The sequence below is a fragment of the Podarcis pityusensis genome (genome assembly GCF_964106645.2).
Source record: "Podarcis pityusensis genome assembly, chromosome: 9".
In the NCBI taxonomy this organism is placed as follows: Eukaryota; Metazoa; Chordata; class Lepidosauria; order Squamata; family Lacertidae; genus Podarcis; species Podarcis pityusensis.
In genome coordinates, this window is record NC_138034.1 from 22,497,015 (window position 1) to 22,515,131 (window position 18,117).

Sequence of the window (18,117 nt, forward strand, 5' to 3'; positions counted from 1 at the left end):
CATGGACACTCTTTGTGTTAAACAGCTTGGGTGGTGACTACCCTCTGGCAGAAGCGAATCTACCAGTGAAACAGGGAGAGAGACAATTGTCAGCTATGCCTGACCCTTTTTAAAGCTGCAGTAGAGATTGGAAGATCCTCTGGAGCAGATTTAGGGAGGGTATAGGGTGCTTCAGAAAGATCACCGAAAATTGCCTCCTTTCCTATTCTGCTGACAGATTTCCATCCGTTAGAGGACCTCGCCATTGGGTACCACCTTCTTCATCTTTAGGGTGTGTACAATGGTGCAGCCTTTTTTAAAAAATATTTTTTTGTCTTTTTTCTCCTCCTAGGAGCCGACAGTGTTGTTTATCTTTCGGTAGAAGGATTGGTATCATCTGTGCAAGAAAGCATCAAGGCAAAACAAGATAATGAAAACAACCTTAAGTCCAACAAGTTTCGGGCGGGGAAAATTGGCCATTGCATAGCATGCCTTGTTGGAAAATACCCTGTAGAGCTAGAATGGTGAATTTCCAGAATACAGTTGCCACTGAATTAAAGTTGGAACTGACAAGATGTATCACACCCAAAGGTGTGTCGTAAATTGCTACCAAGGAAGTTATCAAACCACTCATTTTATTTAAATCTTTATTTGGGATAGTGAGGACTGTTCAAGAACTTGAAATAAAATGCAAAAATTGTGCTGTAACTTGGGGCGGCAAAGTTTCTTGATTCCTTAGCTGGCCTAATCCTGCCAAGAAACTTCATCTCTTCTCAGGCTTTTATTCACAGCCTTGGTTTATTACAAATGACATTCTGAAAGAAACTGCGAGCCATTAAGTCATTTCAATTTTTTGAACAGGGTTCAACCAGGGCGGGCGGGGGGGGGAATGTGAAATTTGGTTTTATATACAGTGGTACCTCTGGTTGTGAATGGGATCCGTTCCGGAGGCCTGTTCACAACATGAGCGCATCTGCGCATGTGCGAGCGGCGAAACCCAGAAGTAACCCTTTCCGGGTCGCCTCGGGACGCAACCTGAAGCAAACGTAACAAGAGGTATGAGTGTACATGACAAATTCTGAATTCATAGAATTCTGAATTCCATGCTTCCATAGAAATTTTTATCTAGCTGTTTGAGTTCTGTTTAAGAATGAAGTAAGTGCCTGTAATTTTGCTTATGTAACTAAATTCATGTGTAATAACTTGCTTCCAAAGAGACTGAATATTATTTTTATACAATATGTTGCTGAGACTGGGAGACTCAGGGAAGTACTAAACCAAAATTCTCTAATACCTTGAGCCTTAACGAATTCAAACCTGAATATAGATATACTGTCTTATTGTGATTTCATTGTGTGTCAAAGGGATTTGACAGGGGAAATTAGGCTAATAACCATCCTGAGTGCTATGATTTATTTTGCTAATTTTCCTCACTATGTTTTCGTTGTGAATACTTAATTGTAATCTGAGTGAATGTTTTTACTGAATGTAAGCCTTCAAAGAAGACTCAAAACATTGAAAAATTATCACGTGGACTTATTTTGGTAGAGTATTTTAATGTATGGTAGTGTTATATATATATATATATATAACTCTTTAATGTATATATATTACTGCTTTGTTCAGTGGGGTTGTTTTTTTTAATGTTGTGCTTTTGTGAATGAAATCTAAATAATTCTTTGGTGGTTGTAAAATGGTGACCTAGATATCTGAGTTGAATTAGAATTGCAGCTAATTCTAACCCAATTCAAAAATCACTGCTCATGCATTGAATTGATACATGAGCAGAGCCTGTTCCTGGTGTCACCTAGCCCATGGCTCTTCAGAGTGAACATGCATGTCAGTTTGGAAATCTTCATATAGCATGAAGCCTGTGTACATTCACACAGAAGTCTGTGCATGTAGCCTTGCCTTAACACATGAAGCCTTGACTTTTCAAGACGCTTAAAAATTTCCATGAATGCAGAGCTTTGAGTTTAGCACACTGTTGCAATGTGGCCTGTGCTGTGCCAAAAAGTGACCTTTTTTTTTGAAAGAGAGAGCAATCTCAACGTCCTGCAGGGACCTGGTTTATTCAAATAGAACAGCCTTCCTAACCAGTTGTTCAGCAGAACGGATAGTTCGAAAAGGCTGCCAGGAGGCACATTAGAAGAAAGTTTATATACACAGCACACAAAGACTCATAAAATGCCACAACACACTTCCACTTGAATCAAGAAAGGTCATGGGACGCATGGCTTAATGTGGATATCGACTCCTCTGAAATTATCTTGGGGTGCCCCAGAGTGCCCAGGTCATTTGGGTCTGATATGTCTCCCTTTGACACCATGCCCATGGCAACCAGGACTTCCATGGGACTGCTGAAAGTGACCTTTTTTTTTACCATTCTCCCATCGAGTAATGAGTAAAGAAACTGCATTCAAAAACTGGCAAAGAGGGGAGCTTTTTCACATCGGGAAGGGCAGGCGACCCAGTAACCTTTCTTCAGCACTTTGCTTTTCCTGGTTGCCTGCCCTTCCTGATGTGAAAAAGCCCCGAGGCTTACCTTATGGCAAAAACCATACACCTCACCTTTCAGAATTACAAAAATTAGCTCCCCTCTTTGCCAGTTTTTGAATGCAGTTTTTGAATTACTCGATGGGAGAACGGTAAAAAGAGCTCACTTTTTTGCACTGCACCACCAGATTTCACCCTCTTTACTTTCCCTGTCAACTTCCTTCTTTTAATCAATGCCTGCATTTCTGAGAAGTTTCCTCTTTTGAAGTCAAATGTGGCTGTACCAGACCTGCTTGGCAAATGTCCACTTATATATATGTTGAATTTGACAGCACTGTGGCCGCTGACTCCTGTAACAACACATCTCACACCAGGTCCAGGACTCCACTTACGATGCAACCAAGGGTTGCTTCCCCTCTGGTCAGTTTCAAGACAACTTGGTTCTAGGGCTAAGTCACCCTGTTTAATATTACTTTGTCATGACAGGAATCTGTATTTATTTCTCTAGAACAAACACACAAACATGTTAATAGAGAACCAATGGGCAATAGCATATTTTACGAATATTGTTCCAAACAAATGGAGCGAAGATATAAAGGATTGAAGTACCTATGTTAGGAAGATGACTTATACCAGGTGGCTTTATTTGTCCATCTTGCAGAATCCAAGCATATCAGCCAAGAGACTTTTCACACTACCTCCTACTGAGCCCTTTTTAAAAGGGAAAATGCCAGCGATTGAGTCAAGCACCTTCTGCCTGCAGAAACACGTATTCTATCACAGAAGTATGCCCCCTTCTTTGTAAGGTTATATCTCTACTGTATTAAAGGCCTATTCTTAAAGGTTAAGGGTCTTGCTTGCTCACTTATTGCCCTTGAGAAAATAAAGGTTGGTTGTTCCCATTTTACAGATGAGAAGTTGAGGTTTACTCAAGGCTGCCATGATTTTCCCTAATAAACTTGCTGCTGGGCTGTTATTTAAATGTTAACGGTACTCCTGTTAACGGTACATATTAGCTTTAAACCTAAATAATCCTTGATAGTTTCAGGGATCATTTCTTCCTCTTCCCTGCCTCTGCCAAGATTTCTTCTGTCTGGTTGAAAAGTATTTCAAATTGTATCATTTCTGTGTTGTAACAAGGAAAAATAGCAACTTGTGGAACATTAACACATACTTCCCTCACCATTGTTTCCTCATGTCCAGAAAATTATACACCTCCAAATTTTATGTCTGACAAATACAGTGGTACCTTGGGTTAAGTACTTAATTTGTTCCGGAGGTCCGTTCTTAACCTGAAACTGTTCTTAACCTGAAGCACCACTTTAGCTAATGGGGCCTGCTGCTGCTGCCGCGCCGCCGGAGCCCAATTTCTGTTCTTATCCTGAATCAAAGTTCTTAACCTGAAGAACTATTTCTGGGTTAGCGTAGTGTGTAACCTGAAGCGTATGTAACACGAGGTACCACTGTACTCCTGTCAGACTTAGAATTCACTTTGCAATACACTTGCTTAATTTCAGTGAGGCTTAACTGAGCAGACATGTATGGGATTGCACTTCACAAGAAACACAAGTACACTCCTAAATATGCCTACTAAGAAATGAGCGCCACTGAATTCCATGGGGTTTACTCCCTGACCCTGTTAAGTTTATAGGACTGCAGTCTATACTGGTTAAAGGTACTATAGAAGACTGTTAACAAGAGACATATTAAGCTTCTAGCCCATGTGGAAAACAATACCACCACTTCAATTCTATATCTTTTCAAGAATGTGGAGTAAGGTGGAAATATATTAAGCGGACTAGGAAATGAGATGAGTGCTCACTGGAAGGACAGATCGTGAAGCTGAGGCTCCAATACTTTGGCCACCTCATGAGAAGAGAAGACTCCCTGGAAAACACCCTGATGTTGGGAAAGGTGGAGGGCACGAGGAGAAGGGGACGACAGAGGACGAGATGGTTGGATAGTGTCTTCAAAGCTACAAACATGAGTCTGACCAAACTGTGGGAGGCAGTGGAAGACAGGAGTGCCTGGCGTGCTCTGGTCCATGGGGTCACGAAGAGTCGGACATGACTAAACGACTAAACAACAACAAAGGAAATGGGAAAACAAGGATTCAAATCCCCACTCAAGTCATAAAGCTCCCTGGGTGATTTTGAGGATTGTTGTGAGGCTCAAATGGGGAAGTGGACAACCATGAATGCCACCTTCTGGTCCTTGGAGAAAAGGTGGAATATGAATGACACCCATCCAACCTCTGCTTAAAAACCTCCCAAGGATTAAGCACAAGATCAGTGATAGGGGGTGGGGATGGAGACAGCAAAAAAGCAAAGGACTGGGGTCCCAGCAGAAGTCCGAATCCGTTCTTGATTTGTGGGTGGGGAGGCAGGAGAAGGGGGCTGCCCAGGAGAAGCGAAAGGGTGTGTTTGCTCTGACCCAAGCAGGAGAGCTAAAATTCGTAAATGTCTTCAACGAGACTGACCATCGGGGCGCTCCCTCTCTCGGTAAAAGGAAGGCTGCTAAGTTTATGCTCCTTGCTGCTTCTGATGCAACAGGGGGAAGCAGCAGGACAAACGTTACCTAGGAAGACAGCAATGCCAACTCTTCCGCCCAGAGCGGTTCGCACGCTCGCAAAGAATTACTCCAGACACCACTTATTTAATCGTTTATTTATTACACCGCTTGATTAAAAAAAACCCAAAAGAACCCGAACTGGTGTACAAAAATATAAAGCAATAAAATACGTACGAGAAAAAATTCACAGCCGTACTTTAGTACAATGTACGAAGTTAAAATGCTGCAACAGATCAAAAATTCCTTTGCTATTTGGGTAGGCTTGTCTAAACAAAAATTTACTTATTTTTTTGCGGGCGCCAAAAAAGGTGCAGCCCAGGCGCCCGCTTGATCTCAATCAGACGTGCAATCAGCCTCGAAAACATGCGGGAACCCCGCATTCCGAAGCTTCGGCCGGCGCACAAAGTATCCGGGTATCCTAGGGCGGGGAGGGGGCGGGGAAACGGGCGATGAGTGACGGCGTCTCGGTAAGATCAGAAGCAGCACCCGCCTTTGCAACCCACGCCCTTCCTCAGAACAGTATGGCGTCACGCCCTCCCAGCCGCCGGGAAGGTGCGCGCCTCCACCCAATCAAAATGCGGCCTTCCCCCTCAACCAATCGCGGGACGCCGCCGCTGCGGAAGAATTCCAGTTCCGGCCTCGAGGACAGAAACTGCCCCATGGGAGGGGGGGAATTGACCAATCGCGGCAGGGCCTGTTAAGTACGGGGCGGGGCAGAGTAACCCTTTCGCGAGCTCAGTCCTTGTAGTTCGGCGACCGAGCGATTGCAGGGGGCGGGAAAGAGGAAGGAGCAGGTGGGTGCGCGCGCAGTTGCCATAGGAACGAAAGAGCAAATCGAGGGCCGGCCAAGCCGTGTTACAGGCCGCATAAGAAACGGTTCCCCGACGGCTTAGCGTTCACTCTGCGGCTGCCATCTTGTATTAAACCGGTGGTTGTGAAGGCGGCTCTTTCGTTTTCTGAACGCTGCCGTTTCGCCGTGAGTAATAGGGAGAGGGAGCCTCCTGTAGGTCGAAGTTGTGCAGCTCCCCTCTCTCCCTTCTTGACAAGGAAGTGGATGTGCTTTATAATCATAGAATTGCGGAGTTGGAAGGAAACACGGGGGTCAGTTAAACCAACCCTCTGCAACGCGGGACTCGAACCCATGACCTAGGAGTAAGAGTCTCATGCTACTATTGAGCTATCTCCCATGTTTTGTTTCTCCTTTTTAAACGACCAAACAAACTTGTGACTATTACACTGGTACCTCGGGTTAAGTAGGTCCGTTCTTAACCTGAAACTGTTCTTAACCTGAAGCACCACTTTAGCTAATGGGGCCTCCTGCTGCTGCCGCGCCACCAGAGCACGATTTCTGTTCTCACCCTGAAGCAAAGTTCTTAACCCGAGGTACTGTTTCTGGGTTAGCGGAGTCTGTAACCTGAAGCGTATGTAACCTGAAGTGTCTGTAACCCGAGGTACCACAGTATTTGATGTACGGCTGCTAAAACGTCTGGTGGTTACATGTTTTCCTGTTCTTTTCGACAGCTGCAGTTTCTTAGGAAGACACTACAGTATTGTAAAACCTGTGAGATGGCCATGCCCACTGTTGCCGTGTACACACACCCCTTTGAAGAATTTACCAGGAGGAAATGCATCCTTGGCCTGAAAAACTTTCCCTACCACTGACATAATAGGACTGGACCAGCTGTCTCCAAACAAGTATCCAGGTGAAAGCATTTTGCAGCAGGTGAAACATCTGGCAGCCACACATGGAGCATTGGGCCTTTTACCCACAGCACCTCCTTGACTGAATTAGTTGTTAATTTACATGGGGATTCCTTCCTTGGATTAAAAATGTGCCCCAGGTTGGAATAGGTTGAAGACTATTAGTTTAGGGTTTCATTTAAAATACCCTAGATAAGCAGAGAGAAATATTTGTATATGCATTTGTGAAAATGCTTATTTCTCTCTTTTAAAATTACAATATACCTTTCATGTTTTCTCCTTACTTGGAAGAATAGATCTCAACTGTTCATTCAGAATGGCAAAAATGTTGGAAGTGGAATTGGGATAATCATCAGAATTGATAAATGGGTATTATGTATATTGGTGAGACAGACATGCCTCCACATTCTTTCAAATTTATATTGAGAGTATGCTGTGTTTTACAAGGTTTTTTTTAAAATAAAAAATATTATTTCCTCATTTACAGGTATGCAGTATAAATATTGGCAATGACTCTTCACGAGATTGTTCAGACTGCAGCCAGTTTATATCCTGAGAGAAGAGCAGTATGCTTTGATGAATGCATCAATAAGGTTCCAGTTATCTACACTTACAAAACAGTTATTAACCTAGCCACAGAATTTACCGATTTCCTGAAGAAACATTGTAATTTCACCGAACGATTTGAAATAGGCCTCTACTGCTACCCTGGAATAAATCTGCCTTCTTGGATTATAGGGTATTATTTCTATACATTGTTAATATATAAGTATAGCATGAGTACAGAATGTTATATACGCTATACTGTATATAGAATATTTTACAGTCACCGCATTAAGCCAGCTTAGTTTTTAAAACAATTGTCTGTTTGCATTACAGTGGGCTGGTGCACAGGATAAACTGTGGTTTAAAGGTGAACGTGCAGTGGGCTAGTGGCCAGGATAAAATCTTGTACACTTCACTTATAATTTGTTAGTCTTTAAGGTGCTATATGACACTTCCTTGTTTTTTCATCAAGAGATTAACACAGCTGCCCCTCTAGAAATCCTGTAAATGCTTACTCAGAAGAATGTCCCATTGAATTCAGTGGGTCTTACTCTTAGAAAAGTGCTTACAGGATTTCACTTGAACCAAATCTCCACACCAGTTTAAGATTTGTTTTGTTCAGTAACTTAAGCCACTAGATGGAGTGATGAGCACACTGATGAACCAAACCCATTTGTCTTTAAAAATAATGGGCTTTTGTTACTTCAGGTAGCTTTGCTCACCTAAAACTGCTATTAATTTGGTGGGACAGGATCCAAAAGGATGCACCCAAGGCCTTGGACATACAATAGAATTCTGTACCCCACCCCCCGTTATGAACAGTTACCTCCCCTACAACATTTGAAATTTTTCGGTTTCAATATTAGCTTGCTGAATCATATGGATGAAGCTGCCCACAAAACACAAGATTAGAGCCTCAGTATTATTGGTATCCATGCGTAATCAGTTATAAAAGTGTGAAATTGAAGCAGTTGTAGATAATGAGTTGTATTGGATTAAGTGATGCTCAGAGCCGATCCATTTAGACCAATGGATTTAAGTCATGACTAACTTAAATCTCTTGGTTTCAGTGGGTTAACGCAGATTATGACTTAGTTGGGTGCAACCAACTTTTTATGTGAATCAGGACAGTAGTACCTTTAGGTATGAATTCCTTTGGAGAATTGTCTTAAGTAACATGTTCTCAATTTCTTTAAGTGAAAGAAAAAGTTGCAGTTTGCTCCAATGCATCTAGGGTGGGGTGGCTGGGTGTGTAAGCAGATAGTGACAAGCACATCCCTTGTCAGATTAGTGTGTGTGCTACACAGTTTATTGCACGTACACTAGTTTTGCATGTACATTTCCAGGCTGAATCCAGCTTTTGGGGTTGAATGCACAGTTCCCCTCACTGTCTTTGGAACCAAAAGTACAGCTCATAACACTTGCTTAGAGATGGAGGGAAAATAAATTGAATCCAGCCCACACTCTCCTCTTCCCACCAGATATCAGGTTGACATTATCAATATTGATTGGCAGGTAGTAATGCTCACTTCTGGATTTGAAGCATGGAATGTTAAACTAAGATGCTAGGATGATGTAACATAACTGGAGTAGTCTAGCTAGTTTGTTTTTCACTTGTCAGCAGTTGACGCTAGCTTTTTAAAAAATTAATCATTGAGTAGGGTTTTTGGGAAATTCTATTTTGAAACACGGGTATATAAGTGATGGCTGAAATAATGATAGGTTATATTTATATACCTAGTTGATGTCTTGTTACTAGGTAAGCGATTGATGCAGTTCGCATGCTAATCTCACAACAAATGAAAATAGAATTATAATGTGTTTGGCATTTATGAGTCTAATCCACATTTCCTCCTCCAAATGCATGCACCCATTGAGTTATTTATTGATAATGGCTTTCTTTCTGCCTTTAGGTCAATTGCAAAAATCTTAGAAAAATCTGACATTTGTGATTTATGATATATGTCATTCATTTTCACTTTGCCTGACAGAAAAGATCTGTGGAAATTTCCAAGTAGATTTCCTTACTCCTCTGGGGCAGGGGTTCTGTTCTGGGCCCCCACACATGTTGGCAGAACCCACGCAAAGCATTCTACCCCACTCCTGTTCTGCCCTTTTAGTGATATTTTAGGGTAACTTCTGTGTTCAGCGCTGTATGCAATCGCACGCCAATAGAGCACACGTCAGTTGGTCGGTGCCTGTACAATAAACTAAAGCCTGTGTCATATACGTACTTCCTATGCAAAGATGTGCACACCCTATTCACAAAGGTTATGTGTGTTCAGGGGGAAATCTAACACATGGAGCAGTTCCTGAAGGTCACACTAGACATGAATAAATGCATGGAGGAGCTACTAATTATGTCAGAGTTTCTTGGTTATTTTATAGTGCAGGAGGGGCTTTTTATTTGGCCCATGATACATGGTGAGGGGAAGTTTTGGTTTGTTGTCATTGGGAGATCCCCCCCCCCCCTTGCTAATTGCAGCACGGGGGAGAGATCAGTTATGGAAGTAAGGGAAAAACTTTGGCTCACCGTGCTGAGTATTTTTAATGTAAACCTGTGAATATGTAGATTTTTCTGTTTGGGTTGCTGAGAATTTTTGCTAGAGTGTTTGCTAGAATTTAGAATGCTTGCTAAATTAAGTATTTTGTTTTGCTAGAATTCTACAAGTGCCAGCTGCCTATTCCCCTATTGATCCAGATGCCCCTCCAAACTTGTCTGCATATTTTATGAAAAAGTGTAACTTCCAATATATCCTTGTGGAGAAAGACAGAGTTGATGTAAGTGCAAAAGCTGTCAACATGTTTAAATTGGGATATTAAAATGAGATTTTGAATTACACCTCACCTTTCATTTATCAAACATACAGCTTAATACTGCATGTTTTATTAGAAATCATCCTGCTGAGTTCAGTGGGATGTACTCCTAAGTAAGAATCTTCGAGCTAGTGATGGCATCAACTTGGATGGCTTGCAAAGAGAATAAGACTGTCTGTGACTACTAGTCTTAGTATACCTTGTGTTGTCGGTTGCATGCCTCTTTACACCAGTTTCTGGGAGAAGTCTTTGTACAAGTGGGAAGACTACAGTTATGCTCAGTTTCTTCTCATGGGCTTCCCATAGGCACCTGGTTGGGCACTGTGAGAACAGAATTCTGGCCTAATTGGGTCTTTGGTCTGATCCCGCAAGGTGTTTAGGTTCTTATTGCAGTTGAATGCTTATTTGCTTAGTTTTAAAACCCAGTCACCTTCATTTTTATATGTAAACTTTGCATAATATATACACATTAATTTGTACATCTGTTTAGAAAATGAAAATTTGCCTATCCAGGATGGAAAGAATCAACAAAATTCAAAACCTTATTAAACTAGTATACCTGGAAGTAAATTCCATTGAACTCACTGGGCTGTAGCAAACTCCTGGTTTGTCTACTTGTTGTGGAGTAGTTCTTAGGGTGCACCCTTAGGGTTAAAAGGTCTCATTCCTTTCAAGTCAGATTAGGTATCCCAAATTTCTTATTACTTTAGAAAGATTTTTATTTGTCATAGGAGTACACTATAGAGAAAAGAACAACAGTATTTGCACACGAGTATTATTCAGTTAAAACCATTATTTCTCTCTTTCAGAAATTCACAGTAGCACATGGGCATTTGTTCTGCCATAATTCCTTTGAAATACCAAAAGTTGGTTTGATTCTTTTCCAAAGGAAGGGCAGTAATATTGAACATTTAAACAATAACAATGAAAGTTATGCCGTGCCAAGTGGCTTAGAGGCACAAGCCTTGGACCAGCTTGAGACAAAACCATTCAAAGACCTGCTGGATGTCAGACAGCAGCACTCCATAGCATATATTTTACATACATCTGGAACAACAGGGATCCCTAAAATTGTCAGGGTACCTCATAAATGTATACTGCCAAATATTCTTCATCTTCGGTAAGTGCTTTTTCCCAAAAAACCTTTCATAGATTTTTAAAAATAAAGGTGAGTAGCTAGAGGCCAGTTTATTTCTTTATTTGCTTTCATTTATAGCCTGTCTTTTTCACGGGATCAAAGTCAGCATGCCTGATGACTTTCTGCCATAGCTGTCACCAAATTTTGCTTGTCGTAAATATTCAGAATTCAGAACTTGTATCAGAATAACACCATGTTTTTTGCCTGACTTCATTTAACTCTAGGTTTGTTTTTTAAATGAGTTTGGTGGTAATTTTTGCTCTGATAGCATGCTTGTAATTAATATTTAACATTGTCAGGGTGGTGAAAGTTTGGCATATTTTGAACATACAGCATACCTATATATGCATACTGAATAGAAAGTGCCACTGAGTTCAGTGGGTCTTACTGTCAAGGAATTGGCTGTGGGATTGCAATATAAGTGACAGATGTCAAAATGTACATCTGTACAAACATAATGGCCCAGTTCACACTTAGACTAAACCGCAGTTTATGTGGAAGACCCTCCATGAATTCTAATGACCTGTTGGGCTCACTCCACCACCCCCATCTCTCACAGCAAGAAGGAGAGAACTTAATTTTGCTATCAAAGAATCTCTGCTTAGCAAGTATTAACCAGGGATTTGGTTTAAAACAAGCAGTAGTTGTTAAGCAAATAAACTTCAAACCATGGATAATGAAATGGGCTTTTTTCAGTAACCATTACAGTTTTAAGTAAAAATCCTTCGTTCATATGTAATGTTACGCCAAATTCTTTAAAAGTGAAACAAAATACTGTAGACCTCCTCCTCCTCATTGCACAGGGGGAGGTGGGAGTGGATGAGCCTGATGATTTGACCAGGCTCATGGAAACTCATCTACATAGCACTAAACCATAGTTAAGTGTTATATGCAAACCTCAGCCATTGATTTATTTGTGATGGCATGGTATGCTTGAACATTGCAAGAGTAAAACTACTGTACTTCAACTTCATACGCCTTGCAACAAATGTTGAGTTTCAGATCTGATGTCTCTTTTGAGTACAGATTTTCCCAGGAGAACCCTGTGTCTGCTGTTGGTTGATTTCCCAGTCCCCTTCAGCTTGACAAGGCTGTTAGAGAAATTGGTAATAAATGAAATATGAGCTCCCACAGGAATATGGACCTCTTTTTAAAAAAATGAATTGTGCAGAAATTATTAGGAAGATTCCTTGTTCTTCTTTTTGTGGGCTTGTGTTTTTTACTTCCTTGATCAGCAGATGTGTTGGGGGGAAGAGACAACTGAATATCCCAAATAACACAGGTGTATCACCCAAGCAATGCAGATACTTCCTAGACTGGTGTCTCTTGGGGCTGGTTCACACAATATTCATCACTTTATCCCACCAAGATTTAATACTACAAGCAGAATTCCATCACCTCTAATGCTGTGCTTTTGAAAGAAGTTAGCTGGCTGTAAGCAAGTGTAAAAAAACCAAACCAAACCAAGTGATGGATGGGTGAAACATCCCCTGGAAAACTGGGAATTTTTTTGGTACGTTATTTCAGCTAGTTATTTAACTGCATCTGCAATTTGCAGAGTAAGAAGTAAATATCTATTGTTGTTTTTGAAGACAGATAATCTTGGCATGTTGCTTTCATATTCATCACAACCTAGCTTTTAAAATTTTTTTCTAATTGTCTTTAAAACATCTTTCTCCTCGCCAACAGAATTTTTGTTTTTCAAGAGCTTTGTTGTAATTCCAGTTGATTGTTTGGATGCACTGCTTTCATAACAGAAATAATAAACCATATGTTTCTTATGGGTGAATTAAGCCATTAAGCCATTTTGAGTTCTTAAAAAAAAAGCAAAAAGCACAGGCAGCCTTGAAGAAACACTTTAGTTTTTGTATTCTCTTTTTCATTTCAGTTTATTTCCTAACATGGTACATTTTGGATGTAATCCAGCAATGTTAGGTGCTTTTAGGTTTCATTTATTTTTCTCCCAAATACATGGAATTTGAAAGTGCCTGGCTTTGGCTGGACTGTACCCTACAGCAGTCGATTGCGCCCTGCCTTTTGTGATAGCAGCAATTTAGGATCTGGCACAATCACATAGAAAGTGGGCTGAGCTGAGGGTTTGCTGGGTGGGGAGCACAGAACACTCCCCATGGCCACAGATTTGCTTTACCTGCCCACAGCCCCTTTCCCCAGACACTTTTCCCCAAATGAGTGCTCTGATATCAGATGCGGCTATGACTAAGGGGAAAAATCTTGGGGTGGGTGGGTGGGGAGTAACTACAAGGAGACAAGCTATTGGTGGGGCAGGAAGAATTTGACTACAGTCACCCACCATGTCCTTTTTAAATTAACCTCATTCTGTGCTGGGTTTGTTTAATTTTACAACATTTTATTGTGCTTTGGGATTTTCCTGTAATTAAAGTAAAATCAATTGCAAACCTTCCAGTTTCATGTTGAGTTTTTTTTTTAAAAAAAGAAGCCTAGGAAACATTCTAGGTTATAGAAAATAATTATTCAAGCTTGACAGATTTTAAACAAATATATATCCTGTCAGAGCTCGAGAACAAGAAGACCTAAGGGAGAGAGAAAACTGGACCCACAGAATAATTGAATATTCCAGGTGGAGGAAATGAAAGTGGGTAGGGGGCAGTCGAGCATTTTCAACTTGCCATGCCCTCTTATATTGGTGGGAGGGGGTTTCATTGGCTTGTTTGATGCCTGCATGATTCTGTACATCTCCATTGTTAGATATGGGGGGGGGGGTCTATCTGTGAAATTGCTAGTTTTGGATTCCAAATTGCATTCGATGGTTGAAGAGGTATTTGTGTGTCTTTTTTCTTTAGGGATGTATTTAAGGTCACACCAGATGATACAGTGTTTATGGCCTCTCCCCTGACATTTGATCCATCTGTAATTGAGCTGTTCATTGCTCTGGCAAGTGGGGCTTCCCTGCTTATAGTTCCTAACCTGATTAAAATGATGCCACAGGAGTTGTCTGAGGTTCTTTTTCAGCACCACAGAGTGTCTGTATTACAGGTGAGATATGAGAAGTGCTAACTGTTTGCTCTGAATGCTGCTTCTGCACAACACTGGAATACAATGATGATCAATCAGTACAGTCATTTGGCTTCTGTGCATTTTTAAATCTCTCACTGAAAATGTGCAGTGACGGTGAAAAATGAGACTGACATGTTAAGGATCATTAGGAAAAGGATGGGGTGGGGGGAATGTGCTGTGTTTGTTTTTCCAAGTGTAGCTTCTGTCAGTGTTCCACTTGAGCTTTAGACTCAGTTGACCTGCTTTTATTAAATGAGTAAAAAAAATTAAAAAAATAAAAATAATCAGCATGTTGCTTCCAAGTAAATATTATGGATTTGAGCTATATGTGTACTTAGGATATATGCAACCTTTGTTTACAGCTTCTTAAAATTTGGACATTTTAAGACTATCATAGAATAGTCACTGAGTAATTGCAGTTTGCAGAGTTTCTGCTTAGGGTTGTCTCAGAGAGAAAAGAGGCCACTTAGCCATGGCTTGTCTTCCAGCAGTGAATTAAAGCCCTATCACTCACTGTGAGCATCATGAGACAGTGTCCAGGTGTCCAGATATTGAGAACCTAGTCTTTATGACCATAGTCCTTAACTAGCAGAACCAGTAATGGGTTCTCAGTAGCTACACAACTGATCCTGCTGATTTCTCTTTTCATCCAACATTAATAGTTTCCAAGCAGCACAAAGTACATGGAAAGTTACAGTGCTGACATTCTCACTTAGAGGGGCCCTAAGTCTGCTGCAGTCTAAATTCTGTCCACAGGGCTTCTAGTTGCCTGTTTCTGTTGTATATGGTAGTACAAGTAACAGAAATAGATTTTGGTGGATGGCAGATACTTATCTGGAAACTTATTTCCTATAATGCATAGGCTACACCCACACTTCTGCGCAGATTTGGAGTTCAGCGCATTAAATCAACAGTGTTGTCTGCTGATACGTCATTGCGAATCTTAGCTCTCGGTGGAGAAGCATTTCCTGGACTGAATGTGCTAAGAAGCTGGAGAGGAAAGGGAAACAAAACACACGTGTTTAATATCTATGGTACTACAGAAGTTTCCTGCTGGGCCACATGCTACAAGGTTCCTGAGGAGGTTTTTAGTTCTGATCACCGGTAGGAAATGTCATTCTGTTTTGCTGCCTGCATGCACACTTTGGTTGATGAATAAATGATAAAAAGCTTAGTAGTACAAATCCTCTGTAGATGGAATGATCTTAGTGGATTTCTGTGGGTGTTTGATATGAGAGAGAATTTCAAAGGCAGGCCCTTAACATTTGGATAAAATGACCTTAAAGAAGTAGTCACGTTTTCAATAGTACTTGTGTTGCATTTTTAATCTTAAGAAATAATTCACATGAGCTGAAGCATCTGTCAGAAATGGTTGTTGGCGTATTTCTTTTTCCAGAGATGCTTTCTAACATCTACATGATGTTTGGGCTGAGATGTCATCAACATGCAGATGAGACATAGTTTTGCAACACTTTTCCACCTAATCCCAGGGAGGCAGTGGAAAATCTGAACATGTCTAGGGGCTAGATTGGGGTACATGACAATGAATAAGTTGAAAATTGAACCAGACAAGTGCCTCGGGTTGGGAAATGTGCAACTCTGACTGGTAGTCCGGGACAGAGTTGCTTTCCTCCAAGAGGGCCAAGTATTTAGTTTGGGAGTACTCCTGGATTCTTCACTTTCGATGTTATATTTTAGAACTTCTCTCCCTGTCTCCTACTCCTACATTACTTTTCCCTTTTTTCTCCTTGGTTTTAGATTTGATTCCCTTGTACCACTGGGAACCCCACTGTCTGGAACAACAGTTGAAGTCAAGGATGCTAATGGTTCTGCCGTTCTAGAAGGTGAAGGTCAAGTGTTCATAGGTGATTTTCTATCTAATATTTTTAATTATAGAGTTTACTACCTGAAGGTGTGGTGAAAGCCATGAGCTTAAATGGTCCTTTAAAAGGATTAGACAAATCTATCAACAGTTGCTGGTCATGATAGCTACTTTGAACCCCTATGTTCAAAGACAGTATGCTGGAGAAGAGTGAGCAAGCAGGCTGTTCCCATCATGCGCTGTACCCTGCTGGATCAAACCAGTGGTACATCTAGACCAGCATTCTGTTCTCACCATGGCAAATATGACCAGTTGCCTAGGGGAAGCCATAAACAGCACTCTCCTGTAAAAAAGTCTCTGACTTCCTGGAGGCATTCAGTTGACCAGCACTATAAACAAGATGCTGGACTTTTCCTCTGATCCAGCGGGGCTTTTATTTTATTATTAACTGTGTTTAGAACTTCTGGGAACAACCCTGTGGTTTTATTTACTGGTGACTTGGAGCCTTTGAATAACCTAGATAGTGGTGCTTTGAAGCAGATTGGCATTCGTTTTAAAAAATAGTTTTTTGTCTGAACTAGCATGTTATCTCCTGTTCTTGTTAGCTGGGCATAACATACTGGCACATCCAAATTAAAATGTGGTATTTTTGGTTGTCATTGTCCTAAGACAACTTTTTAACGACAGCATCAGCCACATTTTAAATAATCAGGCAGGATGTTGCTTTTCGTATCCATTCTAGTCACCTAGTGTAAATGTTTCAGATTTTTAGTATTTGATTTTTTTAAAAAACTGTGCCTTCCCCCAGCTGGATGGCATATCTGTTGCTTTCTTTTTCTTTTTCTTTTTTCTTTTGTTACCTGCTCTTTAGCCATCTTTCTGGCTCTTGATGTCTGCTTGTGGACCACTTTGGTCTGCATGATCTTTTTTTAAACAGGAGGTGAGGAACGTGTCTGCTTTCTTGATGATGAAGTAACACTACCTAAGGGCACAATGAGAGCAACTGGAGACTTTGTAAGAGTAAAGGATACCGAAATGTTCTTCTTGGGGCGGAAGGACAATCAAATTAAACGTCATGGCAAGCGCCTCAGTATTGAATATGTACAGCAGGTAATGTAATAAATAACTAACTATCAAAGTTCTTAGGTAGACTGAGAGAGCCTGGTCATGATCTTTGTCCTGTTAATCTCATTTCTGGAGTACTGCAATGAACTCTACATAGGGCTACCCTTGAAGACTGTCCGAAATAGGCAACTGGAGCAGCAAGATTGTTGTACAAGATGGAATCGTGACATATTTCCTGGGGATTAGTTCCTTTTGATGGTCTTTCCCCAGTTCGTAATTCATGTGGACACACTGGACAGCAAAACGGGGCAAGAGACTTGATTGAAAGGGTTCCCTCTAGACAATAGGGTTCCCCAAGATATGCAAGAAAATCCTGCCTTTAAAAATCTAGACCCCATTCCCATACCAACTCTGGCGGGGAATGAGGGCTGCACATGCATACTACCTTATTCTGCCTTTGAATGTTGATAACAGAGAGTAACATACAGGCACAAACCCTCTGATAGCCATGGCATTGAAGAGGAGCAAGCAGTCTGCTTTCAGAAGGTGGCACATGGCCTTGTAGCTGGCTTCATAGATACCCCACTGAAGACTTTCTGCTTGAGCCCTGTGCTTCTTGTGTTACTAGTGGGAAGGCTGTTGTCTTTGTCTTCTCTACTCATCCCTCTCTATTTTTTTGTACATCCGTATTTGTACTTTTCTGAAATAGCATTGAGTATTCAGTAACTCTTATTTGATTGCTATCGATTCAATACCTTCTTTTCACGGTGTAGAATATTGTTCTACAGAAGATGCCCAATAGAAGATGCATTTGGAAGCTCTAAAATTATTCTCTCTGGTTAATAGTAGCCTAGACACCCCCCCCCCCGAAAGATAGTTATTTCAGCCATACTGGAAAAATCAAACAATACTCAAAGCCAACAGTATTTATTTACTTTCCATTCAC

The 18,117-nt window shown here is 41.0% G+C and overlaps 2 protein-coding genes across 13 annotated transcripts in view; both read left to right on the top strand.

Moving 5' to 3' along the window:
• Nucleotides 1-3,382, top strand: part of PPAT (phosphoribosyl pyrophosphate amidotransferase) — a 46,426-nt gene extending 43,044 nt beyond the window's left edge. The window contains exon 11 of the mRNA XM_081020056.1: nucleotides 332-3,382. Coding sequence (XP_080876182.1) covers nucleotides 332-507 — 176 coding nt within the window. The 3' untranslated portion in view covers nucleotides 508-3,382. The remainder of the gene's footprint in view (nucleotides 1-331) is intronic.
• A 2,349-nt stretch (nucleotides 3,383-5,731) lies between these two features.
• Nucleotides 5,732-18,117, top strand: part of AASDH (aminoadipate-semialdehyde dehydrogenase) — a 28,244-nt gene continuing 15,858 nt past the window's right edge. For 4 of the 12 annotated variants that reach the window (XR_013990101.1, XM_081019849.1, XM_081019844.1 and 1 more), the window contains exons 1-9: nucleotides 5,852-6,198; nucleotides 6,568-6,749; nucleotides 7,235-7,486; nucleotides 9,954-10,074; nucleotides 10,920-11,230; nucleotides 14,071-14,263; nucleotides 15,147-15,388; nucleotides 16,043-16,149; nucleotides 17,044-17,216. Coding sequence is in view for 11 of the 12 variants with exons in the window: in XM_081019849.1 (XP_080875975.1) it covers nucleotides 7,257-7,486; nucleotides 9,954-10,074; nucleotides 10,920-11,230; nucleotides 14,071-14,263; nucleotides 15,147-15,388; nucleotides 16,043-16,149; nucleotides 17,044-17,216 (1,377 nt within the window). In the remaining variant the exon portion in view is untranslated. The other 8 variants (XM_081019848.1, XM_081019846.1, XM_081019843.1 and 5 more) reach the window with 8 other exon arrangements.